At 53.7% G+C, this 20,106-nt stretch overlaps 1 protein-coding gene across 5 annotated transcripts in view; it reads right to left on the reverse strand.

Moving 5' to 3' along the window:
• Positions 1-20,106, reverse strand: part of UPF2 (UPF2 regulator of nonsense mediated mRNA decay) — a 766,220-nt gene that overhangs the window by 87,166 nt on the left and 658,948 nt on the right. For all 5 annotated transcript variants that reach the window (XM_069627785.1, XM_069627784.1, XM_069627788.1 and 2 more), the window contains exon 18: positions 7,714-7,812. In XM_069627785.1, coding sequence (XP_069483886.1) covers positions 7,714-7,812 — 99 coding nt within the window. The remainder of the gene's footprint in view (positions 1-7,713; positions 7,813-20,106) is intronic.

The following is a 20,106-nucleotide window of genomic DNA, read 5'->3' on the forward strand; positions in this document are numbered from 1 at the left end:
TTCGGGTCACAGCAAGTGCTTTATGGTTGGCATCTGAGGTATTGTAAGGAACAAGTTACTTACCTGTAACTGTTGTTCTCCAGCATGGGTCTGGCATGGATTCACATGCTCATGAATATTCCCTGTCGTCAGGCTGGGAATCCTCAGTAAAGAAAAAATCAGTTTCAGTTTAGTTTCTGAACTCCTAATAACCAATCACTGGTCTCTGGGTCATACTGCCCCAGCCAATGACTGCCCTCTACCTAAGCCCCTCCTCTGGCAGCCATATTCAGATTTGGTAGCACGTAAAGTGGCAGTAGGACCAAGAGAAGAGCCGCAGAGGAGTAGGAAGGAGGGTTCGCATGTGAATCCATGCCAGACTCATGCTGGAGAACAACAGTTACAGGTAAGTAACTTGATCCTTTTCCAGCATGGGGTCTGGCATGGATTCACATGCTCATGAATACAAGAATACATAGCAGTACACACATGCACAACCACAGGAGCTGGCAAGGGTCAACATTAAGCATTACATCAACTCAACATTAAGCATCTCTTACCTCCTCACCAGGCCCACCTTCAGGCGAACAGGTTGCGCAGCACTGCCTGCCCGACTCTGGACTCCTCCCTGGAATCCTGGTCGACGCAGTAGAATCTCGTGAAGGTGTGCGTCGACCTCACATAGCAGCCCTGCAGATGTCCAGCAAGGGCACACCAGACAAGAACGCCGTGGTAGCAGCGATCGCTCTGGTTGAATGGGCTCTCGGACGGCTGGGCAACGGTCGGTTTGCCAACCGGTGACAGTGCATGATGCAGCCGGAGAGCCATCTGGAAATGGAAGCCTTCGAGAGGGCCTTCCCTTGGTTCACAGGTCCAAAGTTCACAAACAGCTGTGAGGTCTTCCAAAGGGTCTTCATGCGGTCCACGTAGAACTTCAGCGCTCTACCCACATCCAGCGAGTGCAAAGTGTTCTCGGCCGGCGACGAAGGTGACGGAAAGAAAACAGATAACACCAAGGGCTCATTGAGATGGAAGTCCGACGGCAGCTTGGGCAGGAAGGAGGGGTGCGTCCTCAGCACTAGCCTCGTCTCGTGGAACGTCAGGTATGGAGGTTTACAGGAGAGGGCCTAGATCTCTCCCACTCGTCGTGCGGAGGTGATGGCCACAAGAAACGCTGTCTTCCACGATAGGAACTTCAAAGGTGACGAGTGTAGAGGCGCGAATGGTGACCCCATGAGCCTGCTCAGCACCACGTTGAGCTCCCACGCCAGGGCCTGAGCCTTCACCAGCAGGAATGACCGGAACAGTCCTTTCATGAACTCCTTCACCAGGCGATGGGACCACAGAGATGATCGCCCCGGAGTTCTGGTGTAGCGGGAAATGGATCTTAATGGAGGCATGAGCTAGCCCCGCCTTGGCCAGCAACAATAGGTACGGCAGCACTTGAGGGGGCGTAATCCGCAGAGGGTTAATCTTCTGTGCACGGCACCAGACAGAGAACCTCTTCCATTTGCATCCATAGCACTTGAGAGTCGAGGACGCCCTGGTCTTTGCAAGCACCTCCTTGCAATCTGCCGGGATATCGTACCCTCCAAACTCTAGCGCTGCAGGAGCCAGGCCTGCAAGTTCAGCGACTCTGGTTCATGGTGGAGGATGGCGCCCCCTTCTCTGGCGAGAAGATCCGTGTCCGTCGGCAGTTTGACTGGCGGGGACGCTGTCATATCCAGAAGGTCCGGGAACCAGATCTGCCTCGGCCACGCCGGTGCGACTACGATCATCCTGCACCGGACCGTCTGAGTTGATTGATGAGTCGCAGCAGCAACGGCAACGGTGGGAACGCATACAGGAACAGGCCATCCCAGGGGAATGAGAAGGCATCGCGCCCATGCTCCCCGGCTGGGGAAACCTGCTGGCGAACCTCCAGCACTTGGTGTTCATCGCCGTCGCAAATAGGTCGATCTGGGGATTGCTCCACCATTGGAATAGGGGATCCACTTGATCCTGCCGTAGTTCCCACTCGTGCCACGAGCACAGCTCCCTGCTGAGTGAGTCAGCAATGGTGTTCTTTATTCCTGCCAGATGGAAGGGTACCAGAAACATCCCCTGGGTGACGGCCCAGTGCCACAGATCCTGGGCCTCCTTGGATAGGGCTGGGGATCTAGTGCCCCCCTGCTTCCGGATGTAGAACATCGTGGAGATGTTGTCAGTGAAGATCCTTACCACCTTGCCTTTGAGGGACGGAAGGAACGACCTGAGGGCCCAGAACATGGCTCGGAGCTCCATGACATTGATGTGTAGTGACCTCTCCTCCTGGAGCCAAAGGCCTCTTGCGTGGAGATCTCCGGTGTGCGCTCCCCATCCCTCCAGGGAGGCGTCCGTCGCCACCTTCTCCTGATGTGCCGGGGTCTGGAAGTCCATGCCCGCCGCCAGATGTGCGGGTGCTCCACAACCAGATCGATTGGCAGAAGGTCTCGTTGAGCGAGATCCTGTCTTCGAAGTTGCCCGCCGTTTGCATCCAACGGGCGTCGAACTCTTGCAGTGGACGCATCAGCAGCCTGCACAGGCGCACGAGTTAGATGCACGAGGACATCATGCCGAGCAGGGACTTGATGGACCTCACCCTGGCCGCGTCCATGGTCGACAGCCATTGCACCTTGCCCAGGATGGCCTTCGTCCTTTCCTCCGACGGAGAAGCCAATCGCGCCACTGTGTCGAGCCTGGCTCCCAGGAACAGGGCGACTTGCGACGGTACCAATTGGGATTTCGCGAAGTTGATTGAGAATCTCAGATCTGTGAGCAGTTGGACGGTCTTTGCTGTGTGCATGACGGCGAGTTCTCTTTCCTTTGCTCAGATGAGCCAATCGTCCAGGTAGGCGTAGACGAGGATCCCCTGCAGGCGCAGCCGCGCCGCCACTGGTGCCAGTCACTTGGTGAACACCCTGGGCGCCGACTTCAATCCGAAGGGAAGGGCCTAGAACTGATAGTGTCGCCCTTGGACCACGAATCACAGGAACTTTCAATGTCCTTTTAGAATGGGGATGTAAAAGTAGGAATCTTCCAAGTCCAGCGACGATAGGAAGTCGCCTTCCTCCAGCTGTCCCAAGCTTGTGCTGGAGCGTGACCATCTGGAACTTCTGGGACTTGATGTACTTGTTTTTACGAAGGTCCAGGATGGGTCGCCATCCGCTGGTCTTTTTCCTTACAAGGAAGTATCGTGAGTACACTCCGGAGCCCTGGAGCCTCTTTGGGACGAGTTTGATGGCTTTTATTTTTTTTTAGCATCGCTCGTACCTCCATTAGCAGTTGAGGGATGTGGTTTTCCTTCCTGGCCACAGGTGGAATACAGGGACACTTGCTTAGAAATTCCAGAGTGTGCCCACGGGCCAGGGCATCCAGCACCCAACGGCCGGTGGAGATGGACTCCCACACGCTGATGAATCTCACCAGCTGGCCTCCCACTGGGGTGCTCAGATGGGGGCCCGACGCTACGGCCGGCTCAGTCCTGCTTGGCCGCGGACTTGCCGCCTTGGCCTCCTTGACGACGAGATCCTCCTGTCTTGCCGTGTCCTTTGTAGGCCTCCTGCGAAGAGGAGTGGGCCGCCTGGCGGTACGAGGACCCGCTGCCGAATCCTTTGGCGGAACCTTGCTTGCCTCTGGTGTTCCGAAAGGACGGCCGTCGCTGTTGAACACCCAAGGCCCGAGCCGTGTCAGTGTCTGCCTTTATGGCCTGCAGGGAATCGTCCACTTTCTTGCCAAACAGGTTGTTCCGGTCGAAGGGCATGTCCAGAACCCTGGTCTGAACGTCCTGGTGGAAATCGGTCGCCTTGAGCCAGCCACGCCGACGAAGGCAAACGCTGTTGCCCATCTGGCGAAAACCGGTGTCAGCAATGTCTGTGGCCACCGTAATGGCGTGGTCCGAGGCCACTTCGCCTTCCTGTAGGATCTCCAGGGCCTCAGCCCTCTTGTAATCCAGTAGTAAGTCCAGCAGGGGAGCGATCTTAAACCACAGCTCCCTGTCGTAGCGTGCCACAATCGCGAGGGCGTTGGCCACTTTAAACGTCGTCGTCGCAGACGAAATGACCCGCCGTCCCATGCCGTCCAGTTTCTTTCCCTCGCCGTCCGGCTGGGAAGTCGAAGTTGAAGCAGTCGCCCCCACCGCTTTCTTCTTGGCTGCCGCCGAGACGACCGCATCCGGGGACGGCTGAGCCCTAAGGCACATGGGGGCAGAGTCCGGGACCCGGTACTTATTCTCGTACCGGTCTCTCTTAGCAGGAGCCGTGGACGGGTTCTTCAGGAGCGTCAGCCCCTTGTCCCAGATGTCGTCCAGTAATGGAACAGAGAGGACCGTCTTCCTCTTGGCCTCACGCTGTTGATAGAGGAACCCTTCCTTCTGCTCTTCGGGGCAGAGCTGGAAAAGCTTGGATGCCCTGGAGATCATGGCGTGGAAGGAGCCGTTTTCGTCAGGCAGGGAGGTCCGAGGGGGTGGTGAAGGAAGATCCATTCCGTCGTCACCTCCGTCGTCATCCATCCCCCGTCGTATCCCTCGGACCAGGGGAAGGAGATGAAGGCTGTGAAGGCCATGAAGACTGGAAGGGAGGAGGGGTGAATTCTCCTCCGCTCGTTTGGTGGACTTTCCGACGGTCCAGGCTCTGCTGGATCGTCCGTCGGGAGTAAGGGCAACCTTGCCCTTCCTTATCTCCGTACACAAGGCAGGAATCGCCATCAAGATCGCCCCCGAGTGGTCTTGTGGCATAGGCACCGGCTGCGACGGGAGCGACGGTTGGGGGGGCAGACTCCGTCCCCTCCATGGCTCTCGGTTCTTTGTCGGCACCGCCGTCGGTTTCTTAGCCCGCCTCGTCGGGATCCCTCCCGTATGACCGGGCCTCCTCGAACTTCTTGTTCAGGATCTTTGCAACACCTGCCAGCTCCTCTTCAGAGACTGAATCTGTGTCCGTAATGGCCACCGGGCCGCCCCCATCTTTTTGCACCTGGGGTTTCACGAGGGTCTTATCGATAGGCTGAAAAGAGGATTCTGTCCGCGGTGGCAGGGAAGCTCTAGGCCCCGAGGTCGCCTCCACTGGGGTAGCCTCCACAGGCTTTGGCAGGGCTGCCACGACTCCCTCTATTGAGGCCTTAACCGGGTGAATCAGAGCCTTCACGACCTTGGACGCGCCTGAGGCCTTCACCGTGGGGGGGAGGGTCACTGCCTCGCCCCCCCTCGGTTGTCTCCGTCGGGATCGACTGGGACTTCTCCCGAAGCTTACCCGGGTTCTCCGACTTTCTCTTCCCCGAGCCAGAGCGTTGGCTCGTGGTAGATGCGAGGACTCCCAACACTTGAACGTGCGGTAAAAATCTGAAGATGGCTGCGAGAGGAGGGGCTTAGGTAGAGGGCAGTATGACCCAGAGACCAGTGATTGGTTATTAGGAGAAAGACAGTTCAGAAACGAAACAAACTGATTTTATCTTTACCGAGGCTTCCCAGCCCGACGACGGGGAATATTCATGAGCATGTGAATCCATGCCAGATCCCATGCTGGAGAATTACTATCAATACTGTGGGTCTTAATATCTGGTTCCCCTTTCTTCCCACCCCCTATCTCAATATGTAATTTACCTACCGCTAGATCCTGGATCAACACTGAGTAGGAGTACGTGGAGTCTTTCCATCACTCTGCCCAATTTCTATCACTCCTTTCCTGGGGAAATTCATGAAAAAGCTGGCCATCTCCCAGCTTACTCTACACACTGAATCTGTTGGAAGTCTCCATGACCACCAGCCTGGCTTCAGAGCTGCCAGAGGCACGAAAACTGCTCTTCTGAAAACCTGTGAACATCTATTCTCTAATCTCGACTCCAACTCTCCCTCGGGCCTCATCTTCCTTGACCTTTCCTCCACTTTCAATACAGTCAATCACGCCACCCTGATCACTCGACTCTGTTAACCTGGGCATCACGGATCAGGACCTGATGTGGCCGACTTTTTTTTTCCCCTCCTCCCCTCCTCCTCACCCCCCTCCCCCCCCCCCACCAGGGCTCTATATTCTCACCCTGCCTGGCCCTTCAATGCCTATCTGGTGCCAATGGCCCACCTGATCTCCACTTTCTAGTCTAACTTTCAGTGTTATGCGGCTGACACGGAGCTCTCTTTCAGGCTTCCCTCAGCTGCCTTATCACCCTCGCTCATTCCGGATGGTGGATCCGCGATTCAGGATTGGAGTGCCTCCAACAATCTCTGCCTTAATGCCAGTAAAACTGGGATCCTTCTCATTGGGACCCCTGCTCCCGCGTTCCTTCTCTCCCTCTGGCCACCCTCCTTGGGCCCCCTACCCCTGTCTTCCTGTGAGGCAAAAAACCTTGGTGTCGTCGAGACTCCACTTTCTCCTTGCATCACGGACCTTGCCAAGAAGTCCCACTTCCAGCTGCACCTCTTCAGAGGTATTCTAGCTTTTCTCACCTTCCCCCAGAAGCTCACAGTCTACAGAGCCCTGGTTCTCTCCAGGCTCGACTATTGCAACAGCCTCTTTCTCAATCTTACTAACTCTACTCTTTGCCCCCTGCAACTAATCCAAAACAGGACTGCAAGACTTATCCTTGCCCACAAGGCCAGGGACCGCATCTCTCCTGCCCTGAAATCTCTCCACTGGCTCCATCAAGTTCAACATTCAACACTGCCTGCATCATCCACAAAGCCTTCTGGGGCCGGGCCCTCGCTATATCCAACTCCCTCTGCCTAAATATCTTCCTTCTAGAGCCATTCACTCAACTACCTCCATCTCCGAGGGTCAGACTTTTCTCCAGGCATAGAGTGGGGGGGTTCTTCTCAAACTTGAGCGGGACCACCAAAAGTTCCAGAAGTGGCTCAAGACCTTCCTTTTCTCCTTTACCTTCCCTCCCTTGCTAACGTACCGGTCTGCGACACCGACGGGTTGCTTGGTACTCCCAGTCTCTCACTGGGTGCCAAGTTCCTCCATGACCAGTCTTCCTTGCACTGCTTCCGGGTCTTCCACGCACTTAGGAGCTGTAATCTGTAACCCCTTACAGCCCCCCTCCTGCCTCCTTGCACTTACCCAGAGCCACGCTGACGTGGCTGCACTTACTCAGAGCCATGCTGCCCTGATTGTACTTTCCCCTGCAGTTCCCTTTGTTACACTTGCATCATCCCAACTTCACAAGGCCTAGTAGGATCGTTTGTCCCGTCTTCCCTCAATCTCCCCTCCTTTGTGGTGCCTAGAAACAATTGTGTAACCTTTGAGTCTGGCTACTTCCCCTACCTGAAGTTAAGCCTAAGTGCTCAGGCACACTACCTTTGCATAAGAGAAGTGTGGCTTCCCTTTTTGAGTTGGGTGCACAGCCCCACCATAAGGTCAGAAGCATGGTACGATTTCATACAGCAAACAGGCTACCATTCTCTGCAGTGAATATATATTGCTGTAGACTTCACAAGGTACTCGACTGTGGGCTCCATGTTCATTCTTCCACCGCTTATTTTTTCGCTGCATATTTTGCCTAAAAAAAAAAATAATTGAATTTCTTTTTTATTGGGGGCGGGGGGGGGCACAATCCCCCTACTCTATTATTTATCCCTATACATCACCCCACGCTACCCCTATATGCCCACCTCCCCTGACCCCCATATTTTTTTGTTTTTTCACCAAAACATTTTCGGCAAAAAGTGCTGTGAAAAAGAAACTGTAGATTAATTAACATGGTACATTGACTGTGGTAGTCACATACCTGAAGGTTTTCCAACATCATCTTGTCCAAAGCCTGAATAAAATCTTCATCCTCTGCACAAGGCACATGTTTAATCCCTCCGCCTTTTATCATCACTTCCTAGAAAAAAAGTGGACATTTGTTAGAGAATGGTTAACATGGACGTGACCGGCTTCAAGTAGTCGAAGCAGCATTTTACGTGTTAGGGGAGTTTTCCTAAAGTCCTACTGGTAGTAAGATTTGAGTAAGCTATCCCAGTGGATTGGAGATTCCCAACTCCTAGTATCAGTCTGTACTAGCTCGGGAACTTTGTAGAGTGGCAGAGCAGTCAGGCTTATCTTAAGAGGAAGATTTGAGCTGCAGGTAAGTACACTGAATCTTAGCTAGACAGGCATAACCAAAGAAGCACTTACAATTATATAAAAAAGTATATATTTATTATATTTATACCAGAATCACTTTAAATACTTCAGACGTTCACGGCAGAACACTTAGGAATACTTGATAATACACTTAAAAAGGGCACTTTCACTTTTGTGTTTGTTTGCAGGTTACATTTGTAGCAACGTTACAAAGGGGAAATACGATGTTATCGTATTATCAGTTAATGCGCACTCATGCGGTTTTCAACCATTTATATGTTAGTACATTTACTCTGCAAACACATAGTAAAGCCCCTAAAAGGGAGGACAATGGTTAGTGTAACATGAGCTTAGTTCAAGGTTGGAACAAGTTACTTACCTGTAACTGTTGTTCTCCAGCATGGGTCTGGCATGGATTCACATGCTCATTCCCCGTCGTCAGGCTGGGAATCCTCGGTAAAGAAAAAAATCAGTATCAGTTTTGTTTCTGATCTGTCTTTCTCAGTAGTAACCAATCACTGGTCTCTGGGTAATACTGCCACCAGCCAATGACTGCCCTCTCCCTAAGCCCCGCCTCTGGCAGCCATCTTCAGATTTGGTAGCACGTAAAGTGGCAGTATGACCAAGTGAAGAGCCGTAGAGGGGCAGGAGGGAGGGTTCGCATGTGAATCCATGCCAGACCCATGCTGGAGAACAACAGTTACAGGTAAGTAACTTGTTCCTTCTCCAGCATGGGGTCTGGCATGGATTCACATGCTCATGAATATAAGAATACATAGCAGTACACATACACAACCACGGGAGGTGGCAAGGCTCAACATTAAGCATTACATAAAACTCAACATTAAGCATCTCTTACCACCTCACCAGGCTCAACTTGAGCGAACAGGTTGCGCAGCACTGCCTGGCCGACTCTGGACTCCTCCCTGGAATCCCGGTCGACGCAGTAGAATCTCGTGAAGGTGTACGTCGATCTCCACGTAGCAGCCCTGCAGATGTCCAGCAGGGGCACACCAGACAAGAAAGCCGTGGTAGCAGCGATCGCTCTGGTCAAGTGGGCTCTCGGACGGCCGGGCAACGGTCGGTTTGCCAACCGATGACAATGCAAGATGCAGCCGTAGAGCCATCTGGAAATGGAAGCTTTCGAGAGAGCCTTCCCTTGGTTCGCAGGTCCAAAGTTCACAAACAGCTGTGATGTCTTCCGAAAACTCTTTGTTCGGTCCAAGTAGAACTTCACCGCTCTAGCCACATCCAGCGAGTGCAAAGTCCTCTCGGCCGGAGACGAAGGAGACGGGAAGAAAACAGGTAACACCAAGGGCTCGTTGAGGTGGACGTCCGACGGCACCTTGGGCATAAACGAGGGGTGCGTCCTCAGCACCACCCTCGTGTCGTGAAAAGTTAAGTATGGAGGCTTGCAGGATAGGGCCCTGGATCTCTCCCACTCGCCGTGCGGAGGTGATGGCCACAAGAAACAGTCTTCCACGACAGGAATTTCAGCTGCGCCGAATGCAGGGGCTCGAATGGCGCCCCCATGAGCCTGGTCAGCACCACGTTGAGTTCCCACGCCGGGGCAGGGGCCTTCACCGGCAGGAACGATCGGAACAGTCCCTTCATAAATTCCTTCACCAGGCGATGGGACCACAAGGACGCCCGTCCTGGGGTTCTGGTGTATCGGGAGATCGCAGCTAGATGTATCTTGATGGAGGCGTGAGCCAGTCCAGCCTTGGCCAGCAACAGTAGGTACGGCAGCACTTGAGGGGCCGTAATCCGTAGAGGGTTAATCTTCTGTGCACGGCACCAGACAGAGAACCTCTTCCACTTATGTCCGTAGCACGAGAGTTGAGGACGCCCTGGCTTTTGCAAGGACCGCTCTGCAGTCAGCCGGGATAACGTGCCCTCCAAACTCCAGCGCTGCAGGAGCCAGGCCTGCAAGTTCAGAGACTCCGGGTCGTGATGAAGTATGGCGCCTCCTTCTCTGGTGAGAAGATCTGCGTCAGTCGGCAGCTTGACTGGTGGGGACGCTGACAAATCCAGAAGGTCCGGGAACCAGATCTGCCTCGGCGACGCCGGTGCTACCAGGATCATCCTTTACTGGGACCTCTTGAGCTGGTTGACGAGTCGGAGCAGCAACGGCAACGGAGGGAACGCATAAAGGAACAGGCCTTCCCAGGGGAACGAGAAAGCATCGCCCATGCTCCTCGGCTGGGGAAACCTGCTTGCGAACCTCTGGCACTTGGAGTTCGTTGCCGTCGTGAACAGGTCGATCTGGGGTTTTCCCCCCATCGTCTGAAGAGTCGATCCACTTGATCCTGACGTAGTTCCCACTCGTGGCCCCAGCGGAGCTCCCTTCCGAGTGAGTCGGCGATGGTGTTTTTTTATCCCTGCCAGATGAAAGGGCACCAGAAACATCCCTTGGGCGACTGCCCAATGCCACAGATCCAGGGCTTCCTTGGAGAGGGCTGAGGGATCTGGTTCCTCCCTGCTTCCGAATGTAGATCATCGTGGTGGTGTTGTCGGTGAGAAATTCTCACCACCTTGCCCTTGAGGGACGGGAGAAAGGACCCGAGGGCCCAGAACACTGCACAGAGCTCCAGGATGTTGATGTGGAGCTTCTTCTTCTCCGGGAGCCAAAGACCTCTTGCGTGAAGATCTCCGGTGTGTGCTCCCCACCCTAACAGGGAGGCATCCGTCGTCACCGTTATCTGGTGGGATGGGGTCTGAAAGTCTGTGCCCGCCGTCAGATGAGCGCGGGTGCACAACCACCGGATCGCTCGTCTGAAGGTCTTGTCGAGCGGAATCCCGTCCTCGAAGCTGCCCGTCGCTTGGATCCAGCAGGAGTCGAGGAACTCTTGCAGAGGGCACATCCGAAGCCTGCACAGGCGCACAAGATATATGCAGGAGGACATCATCCCGATGAGGGACTTGATGGACCTAACCCTGGCCATGTCCGTGGCCAGCAGGTGCTGCACCTTGCCCAGGATGGCCTTCGTCCTTTCTTCCGACGGTGAGGCCAGGCGCGCCACTGTGTCGAGCTTTGCTCCCAGAAACAGTGCGACTTGCGACGGGATCAGGTGGGATTTGGGAAAGTTGATGGAGAATCCCAGGTCCCAGAGCAGCTGGACGGTCTTTGCTGTGTGATCCACGGCGAGCTCCCTTGTCCCTGCTCAGATGAGCCAGTCGTCCAGGTAGGGGTAGACGTGGATCCCCTGCAGGCGCAGCCGCGCCACCACCGGTGCGAGGCACTTGGTGAACACCCTGGGTGCCGACTTCAATCCAAACGGGGGGGGCCTTGAACTGGTAGTGCCATTCTTGGACCACGAACCTGAGGAACTTTTGGTGACCTTTCAGAATGGGGATGTGGAAATACGCATCCTCCAAATCCAACGACGACAGGAAATCGCCCTCCTCCAGTTGTCCCAGCACGTGCTGGAGGGTGACCATCTGGAATTTCTGTGCCTTGATGTATTTGTTCAGCCGTCGCAGGTCCAGGATGGGGCGCCATCCTCCTGTCTTTTTTACTAGGAAGTACCTTGAGTATACTCCGGAGCCCCGGATCCTCTTCGGGACGAGCTCGATGGCACCTTTTCTGAGTAACGCCCTCACCTCCAAGAGTAGTTGAGGGATGTGATTTTCCTTCCTGACCACGGGTGGAATGCGGGGGCACTTTTTTAGAAATTCGAGGGCGTGCCCCTGGGCCAGGGCGTCCAGCACCCAACGGTCGGTGGAGATGGACTCCCACACACTGACGAACTTCGCCAGCCGGCCTCCCACCGGGGTGCTTCGGTGGGGGCCCGACCCCGCTGTCGGTTCAATCTTGCTTGGCGGATGCCTTGCCGCCTTGGCCTCCCTGGCAACGGCGGCGGGCCCCCCCCCCCCCCGACTTGCCTCGTCCTCTATAGGCTTCCTGCGACGAGGAGCAGGCCGCTTGGCGGTACGTAGAGGAGCCACCGCCGAATCCCTTGGAGGCCCCCTGCTTGCCTCCGGCGCTCCGAAAGGACGGCCTCTGTTGCCGGAGAACGCCTAGGGCCCTAGCAGTCTGTGTCCGCCTTGATGGCTTGGAGGGACAGCACCTTGGCTTGCACATCCTGGTGGAAATCCGTCGCCTTGAACCAACCTCGTTGTCTAAGGCAAACGCCGTTGCCTAGCTGGCAGAAACCGGTGTCGGCAATGTCCGTTGCCACCGTAATGGCGTGGTCCGATGCCACTTTGCCTTCTTGCAAGATCTCCAAGGCCTCGGCCCTCTTGTCATCCGGTAGGAAGTCCAACAGGGGGGCGATCTTGTACCATAACTCCCTGTCGTAGCGGGCCATGATCGCAGGGCGTTGGCCACCTTAATCGTTGTTGCCGCCGACGAGCTAACTCGTCGTCCTATTGCGTCCAGCTTCTTCCCTTCGCCATCCGGCGGGGAAGTTGATGTTGAGACCGATGCGCCCCCCCCCCCGCTTTCTTCTTGGCCGCCGCTGAGAAGACCGAGTCCGGGGTAGGTTGTGCCCCAAGGCACAAAGGGGCCGCGTCGGGGACCCGGTACTTCTTCTCGTACCGATCCTTCTCGGCAGGCGTCGTAGACGGGTTCTTGAGAAGGGTGAGACCCTCGTCCCAGATGTCGTCCAGCAGAGGCACAGCAAGGACTGACTTCCACCCGGCCTCACGGCGTTGGTAAAGGAAACCTTCCTTCTTCTCTTCGGGGCAGAGCTGAAAAAGCTTGGATGCCCTGGCGATCATTGCATGGAAAGATCCGATCTCATCGGACGGGGAGGTGATGGGAGCTCCGTCCGGTCGTCACCGCCGTTGGTACATGTCGTGGCCGTGTCTGTTCCCGTGTCATCCCCTGGGACGGGGGACGTGGGTAAAGGCCGAGCAGGCTGCGAGGGCTGAGAAGGCGGGGCTGGGTGGATCTGTCTTCTCTTGTTCGGGGGGCTTCCCGCCAGGACCGGCTCTGGTTCCTCCATCGGACCAGGAACCGGGTCCTCTGTCGGTGGTAAGGGCAATCGCGTCCTTATCTCTGAACATAATGATTGTATTGCCAACAAATTGGCCGCTGAGTTATCCTGCGGCTCCGGAAGCGACGGCTGACTAGGACCCTCGCCAGTGCCGCCGTCACTCTCATTGTCAACCTCGTTGGGATCCCTCCCGTGGGGACGGGCCTCCTCGACGCCCTAGTCGAGGCCCTCTAGGACTTCTGTCAGCTCCTCCTCGGATGTTGTGTCCGTGTCCACAATGGGCACTGGCGCCCCCCCCCCCTCTTTTTCCGCTGGGGTCTTCACAGGGGTCTTTTCGATGTGTCTGAAAGAGGCTTCCCTCCACAGAGGCAGCGAGACTCCGGGCCCCGAGGTCGCCTCCACTGGTGCAGCCAGGGCCGTTGCGACTCCCTTGATAGAGGCCTTGGCCGGGTGAATCAAGGCATTCACTGCCTTAGGCGCAACTGAGGCCTTCACCTTGGTGGGAGGGTCACCCCCTCGCTCCCCTCGGCCAAATCCTTAGAGATTGACCGGGCCTCTCCCGAGGCTTACCCGGGTTCTCGGATTTCCTCTTCCCCGAACAAGAGCGTTGGCTCGTGGTTGATGGTGCCGGGGAAGGCACGCCCTGCCTGGCAGCCGAAGAGCCCGACCGTTCGGCGCTCCCAGTGCCCGCGGACTCGCGGTGCTTTGCCTTCTGTTGGGCCCCCGTCGCCGAGGCGCCCTCACAGGACTTAGAAGACCGCTCGGACTTCTTCTTCTTCTCACCTGACGGACTCCTTCCTTCCAGCCAGTTGGAGAGACGAAGGTGTTGGTCCCTGATGGTCCATTCCGACATGTTCCTGCAAAACGCACAGTCCTTCTCCACGTGCGTTTTGTCCTCATGAAGGCAGAGACATTTCGAATGCTCGTCCTCCTTGAACACATTCTGTAGCTGGCATCCAGGGCAGACCCTGAACAGCTTTCCGGGCGTCGAGCTTCCTTTCTCCTGGGCCATGTTCGGGTAGGCCGCAGAAACTTCTGGAATCCTCCAAGAAGCGCAACTCAACAAAATCTTCACCCTTGAGTGGCGTAGAAAAATCCGACACAGATCCCCATTAATCGGATGTAGAGACGGTGGAGCTTGAGGCTCTATTTGACCGAAAAATGAGAAATTCTCTTTGAAAAAGCGCGAAAACGCAGCAAAAGCTCGAGAGCTAAACACGAGGACTCCCAACACTTGAGCATGCGGTAAACATCTGAAGATGGCTGCCAGAGGCGGGGCTTAGGGAGAGGGCAGTCATTGGCTGGGGGCAGTATTACCCAGAGACCAGTGATTGGTTACTACTGAGAAAGACAGATCAGAAACGAAACGGATACTGATTTTTTCTTTACAGAGGATTCCCAGCCTAACGACGAGGAATATTCATGAGCATGTGAATCCATGCCAGACCCCATGCTGGAGAACTAGAGACTTTTTCTTCGCCTAGTAAGTCTTTTTAAAGTACAAAAACGCAACCCTAGCTAAATCCAGTTCCTAGAGGGCTTGAAGTCTTGACATTCAGTGAATAGAGTTCCTGTGGATTTCTTCCAGTATCTAGTTATTGAAGCAGTAAGTTAACAACTAACAAGGGAGACCTTAAAACGGACTCGAAAATTGGACACAAACAGTGGCTTGGGTCAGAGGTAAGAAGGGATTGTCCTGGGCACCTCTACATGCAAAGTCAAAAACACAGTAGAAAAATATCCACTGCCACCAAATTATGCTTGACACAAAGTTACAAATGAAAAAGTGAATAAGATACAAATAATTCCAGCAGCACTTCACTTTAAGGTGAAGCATGCAGTTGCAAAAATACAAGGAATTCATAAAAGAAGACATAGGGCCTCATTACAACCTGGCAGCTTCGGATCGCGGTGATTCCGTGACGGCGGTAATAAAGTTTCCGTGTCCGCAAGGTTGCGGAAAGACCGTCCGATTACGTGCTGTCGGTCGCGCGCACCTCATGGACGCGGAAACGTTGTTACCGCCGTCACGGAAAAGGACATAGCGCTGCCACAAGTAACGTGGAAACGGAACCAGAAATACCATGATCGCCAAAAACCAGAAACAGAGAGGCGGCCATCATATAAAGCACAATCCATTGCCATCCAGAGTCTGCACAAGCACAATCCATACTGTGAGAAGGCAAAAGGGACCACCAGTATGTCTGCCAGGATTCCAGCGCAGAGGCAGCGCAAACAGTGCTTCAGTGAGGCGGAGCTAACTGCTCGTGGAGCACATATTGGAGCATGCAGAGATGCTGTTCAGTGCCGATCAACGGCGTGCCACACAGCAGCGGAGGAAGGAAGTGTGGGCAGAAGCAGCATCGCGTGACAGTGAGGAGCGTCAAGGACTGCCACAAGCGGTGGGACGACCTCAGGCTGAGGGATCGTAACCTCATCTCCACACACCGCCAAGGCAGCAGTGGGTCAGGTGGAGGACCCCCTTCCCCACTGAGGCTGCAAGCATGGGAGGAGCGTTGCAGCAGTGTCCTCCACCTTGAGGGCATTCATGGGATCGGGGAGGCTGAGGCAGGAGTGAGCCCACCTGCAGATGCTGGTAAGTGGTCAAACATGAATGCCATAAAAGAATATGATGATGGCATTACAGTGCCAAAGGACCCATTAATAACCCCCCCCATCCCCCCAGGCAGTGCATGACTCGACAAAGGACCCATTAATAACCCCCCACCCCCAGGCAGTGCATGACTGGCCCAAAGGACCCATTAATAACCCCCCCCCCCTCCCCAGGCAGTGCATGACTGGCCCAAACGACCCATCAAGATCCGTATGGCACCCAATATCACAACAATGCATACCCCAAGCAATCAGATGCATGTAACGAACACTATACAATGGCCAACCTGTATGATGCATGTGATGCACCCATCAGCCACCACCACAACACTAATTGCATGTCCTCTGTGTCCCCACAGCCGTATCCAGTGACAGTGACACTGCACAACAGGCCAGGCAATCCGCACCGGCACGTGCCCAAGCCACCGCCCCCACACAAGAGGATGCTGCCAGCAGTTCGGCATCTCAGCCCCCACTACCAACTGCAACAGATGTGCCGGCCACCACCACCGACATCCCCACCATCTCCAAGCTGCCTGAGGCAAGACGGGTGCCACGGGAACCCACCATGCCCACCCAAACCAACACAGAAGGCAGCTGCACTGCAGAGGAGACGGCCTGTAGTGACAACAGTGCCCCGGTAGAGCACTCTGATACTGGGCCAGGCAACCCTCACCCAGCCGGTGGAGAGGCAGCTTGAAGAATCTAGGCTGCAGAGGGAGTGCTATAGCACGTCAGTGCGTCGCCTCTCAAGATCTATTGGACGCTTTACAACCACAATAGTCACCCTGGCACACCATGTGCGGGAGGGTAACGACAACACCTCCAGGCTCATTGAGGCCATGTTGATTGGGCAACAGGCAAATCTTGCACGGATGCCATCCATACCAGATTCTGTGCCATCAAATACCACCACCCCATCAAGCTCCACTACTGCCAGTCCAAGGAGGCGCTCAAGTCGGCTAACGGGGCTCTCGGGCAAGGATGCACAGGCACAGAAGCGCACACGGAAGTGATGATGTGTGTGGGGCACTGCAGGACACACGTGGACTTGAAGGGTGTGAGGGATGGGTATGTTTGGGTGGTGGGGGAGGTTGTTTTGGGTGTTTGAACATTGGGGCCTGGGTGGGGGGTGAGTAAGTTTGGATGTTGGGGGAGGTTGTTTTGGGTGTTTGAACATTGGGGCCTGGGTATGTTTGGGTGGTGGGTGGGCTCGGGTGTACAGCTTCCCTAACCATTTCACCTCCTTTCCTGTTGTGAATTCATCAATATATCATCATTTGAAAGCAAAACATACATGTGTGGACATTTATCATTTCATTTGCAGTACAACAAATCATTTATTGTCATCACCATGTCCATGCATTGCTGTGAATGTGCTGTGTCTCGAAAGTAAATGCGAATCAGCTCATCCCGTGCTCTTTGGCCATCTAGTGGACCCCAAGGGGGAGGTGGTGCCATCCCATCCCCAACCCCATCTCCATCCCCATCTTCTTCATCTGCGTCTGGGGGCATTGGGATGTTCCTGCGCAGGCACAGATTGTGCAGCATGGCACATACGAGCGTGATTTTACCCGTCTTCACTGGGCTGTACAGCAGTGATCCCCCCCCAGATCTGCTCAGACAGCGGAAACGGGCCTTCAGCAGTCCGAATGTCCTCTCAATCATTCCACGTGTGCGGACATGTGCCCTATTGTATGCCTCTTCATGCCTGCTCCTTGGTCTCCGTACAGGTGTCATCATCCATGGCGTGAGTGCATATCCAGCATCACCTACATGGGATGAAGATGGGGGGACATGTCAGTGTTTGTGGTATCATGTCTTAATCTGATGCTGTGCTATCTTGTATCATTGTTCATTCATGCATATGTGCCATGCAGTGGTTTGAAGTGTTCATTGGGCATCACAGTGGATGTCCCCAACTGGATATTGGCCTACACATTTATGTGAATGTGTACTGTGCCCTGCGGGTGACATTGGATTGTGAGTATGTCATAGTGCAGTGATGTGCACACATGGCAGAGTGACTCCACTGTACTGAAGTAGTCAATGCACGACGTCTCATTTACAGGCATCTCGTCCATTGGGAGGGCAGTGTTCCATTTGTGGGTGGGTGTCTGCAGTGGCACAAGGTGTATGGGACAGTGACAGGATGGGCTGTGGCAGGGTGTGTACAGGCACACTGTGGTGACCTGTCATGTCTTCCTTTGTGATGTTTGGTATCCGCTGTCTATTTGGTAGATGGGAAGGGGGGTAATGCATGTACTAGAGCTGCTGCCTGCATGGTTCTGTGTTGTGTTGGGCTGGGTGTGGCCCTTTTGTGGGCTCCCAGTGTGCTGCTGGGGCCGGCTGGGCTGATTTGGTGCACCTGTGCCCTGATTCTGTTCAGCTGGCACTGTTTAACGTCATGTTCGTGGTGGCGGCGGTACCGCCACCTTGATCGCGGTTTTAACGCCATTTTTCTGGCGGTGTTTCCATGTCCGCGCTAATTGTGATGCTTGCGGTGTTTTGTGTTGCTGGTAACGGAGGGGTTTCCGTGCAGGTGGACTTTACGGGACCCTTAACTCCGTGGTGGCGGTTTCAGGAGGTGCCATTTCCGGGGCCGCGGGTCATGATTGGGCGGACGTGGAAACGGTGCCGGTATGGTTTTACCGCCGGCGTTAACTACGGACCGGTGTACTTGTAATGAGGCCCATAGTCTCTCCACAGTATTTATAGTCTTATGGACCGATCAGTTTCCTCATTAAAATGAGCCCAAACCAAGGAACGTAAATCAGAAGGCTTTACTTGCCCCATGTTAGGACAGTTTTTCTGAAGCCCACGGCTTAGTAAAACCGTGCAACTGAGACCGTACAACACTCCACTCTTAGCATAAGGCTGTACCACCTGAGTATTTGGTAGCTTAGACAGAGCAGCCAGTCTTATCTTAGGAGGGAGAGAGGGCTGTAGGAAAGTACAAAGAACGTGTAGTATACCAAGGGTTCAAAAGAAACACAACCAGAAGTATTATAAAAAAATAAAAGGTTTATTATAAAGACAATTAGGCCAAGTTAAGTCTTGCTGGTAAGTACTTTGTCATAGAGTCATAACCACATTATAAAAACACAACACAATGCTTTAAATACACAAACCAAAGCATAGACCCTGTTCAGAAAACAAACAGTATTTCTAGGGAAGTCAGACCTCATCAAACACATTTAGTTTAGGATTAATATTCATTTAGTTTTTATAAAGCGCTTTACAGCAAAGCGATGTACATAAGAACAGAACGGTACATTAAAATGAAGGAAAAGCAGAAAACCCAGCAGAATTCTGTGTTTACATTAAACGTCTTGACCAGTAGAAAGATAAGATCTCAGAAAGACCCAGAAAGTAGGATAGAGAGAAATGGAGCAAAGAGAGTGGAAGAGCATTTCAGGGAAAAGGTGCAAGAAGAGAAAAAGAATGAAAACTAGACTGAGAGCAGGGAGGGCGGGGAACAACAAGAAGGGAATGGGAAGAAGAGCGGAGTGAGCGAGAAGGAGTATACAATGAGATAAGAGGAGAGCTATGGGGGTGCAAGGCCATGGAGAGATTTAAAAACTAAACACAGAAAATGTAATTTTAAACGGTGATGAAACAAAGCCATCCCAGGTCAGCCAGAGAGGACGAAAGAGTGTCCCAAGGAACAAGCAGACTTAGAACCTGGATATAGGCATTGAATACAGATTTCAGAGAAGCCAGACAAAATAAAGCAAGTCCAAAGAGGGTAGAAGAACAGTAGAAGAGCTGCAAAAAGATTAAGGCTGACACCCGGAGTTGAGTGGCCTTAAAAGGCATGAAAGGACAAGCTTTCTGAATATTGGGCAAGTGGAATCGACAGGAAAGGCAGCTAGAGAGATCTAAAGGAGAGATCTGAGTCTAAATAAAGACCCAAATTACTGCCTGTATAAGAAGTTGGTAACTGAGCTGGGGGAAATGATTTGAATGAGGGGAAGGGAGGTGAAATGGTGGTGAAGGAAAGAAAATAACCTCATTTATAGCAGCATTGAGAACCAAGAAGTGGTTCGGCATCCAAGATTTAATACCAAGGAGGCAGGCGCTGAGCTGAAGGTGAAGATCATCGGTTAAGTACAGGAAAGATGCAAAGAGTTGAGTGTTAACAGTGTAGAAATGGTGGGATAGCCCAAAAGAGGAAATTACACCAGCAAGTGAGGAGGTATAGAGAGAAAAGAGGAAATGACCAAAGACAGAGCCTTGAGGAACACCATAGATAAGCGGAAATGTTTTGGAGGAAGCTGGGGCCCAAGAAACTGAGAAAGCCTGCTGGGATAGGTATGACTAACGAAGATCGAATAGAGCCAGAAAAAACAAACGAAGAAAGGGCAGACAATAGAAGCGTGTGTTCAACAGTGTCGAAAACTGCAGAAAGATCCAGAAGAATTAAAAGAGGAGTGTTTAGAGTGACCAGAATGAAAACATGGAGGAATGGAGTTACGAGAGACAAAAGTAGAAACCTG

The sequence above is a fragment of the Ambystoma mexicanum genome, chromosome 12 (genome assembly GCF_040938575.1).
Source record: "Ambystoma mexicanum isolate Mex_15411 chromosome 12, UKY_AmexF1_1, whole genome shotgun sequence".
NCBI classification, from domain to species: Eukaryota; Metazoa; Chordata; class Amphibia; order Caudata; family Ambystomatidae; genus Ambystoma; species Ambystoma mexicanum.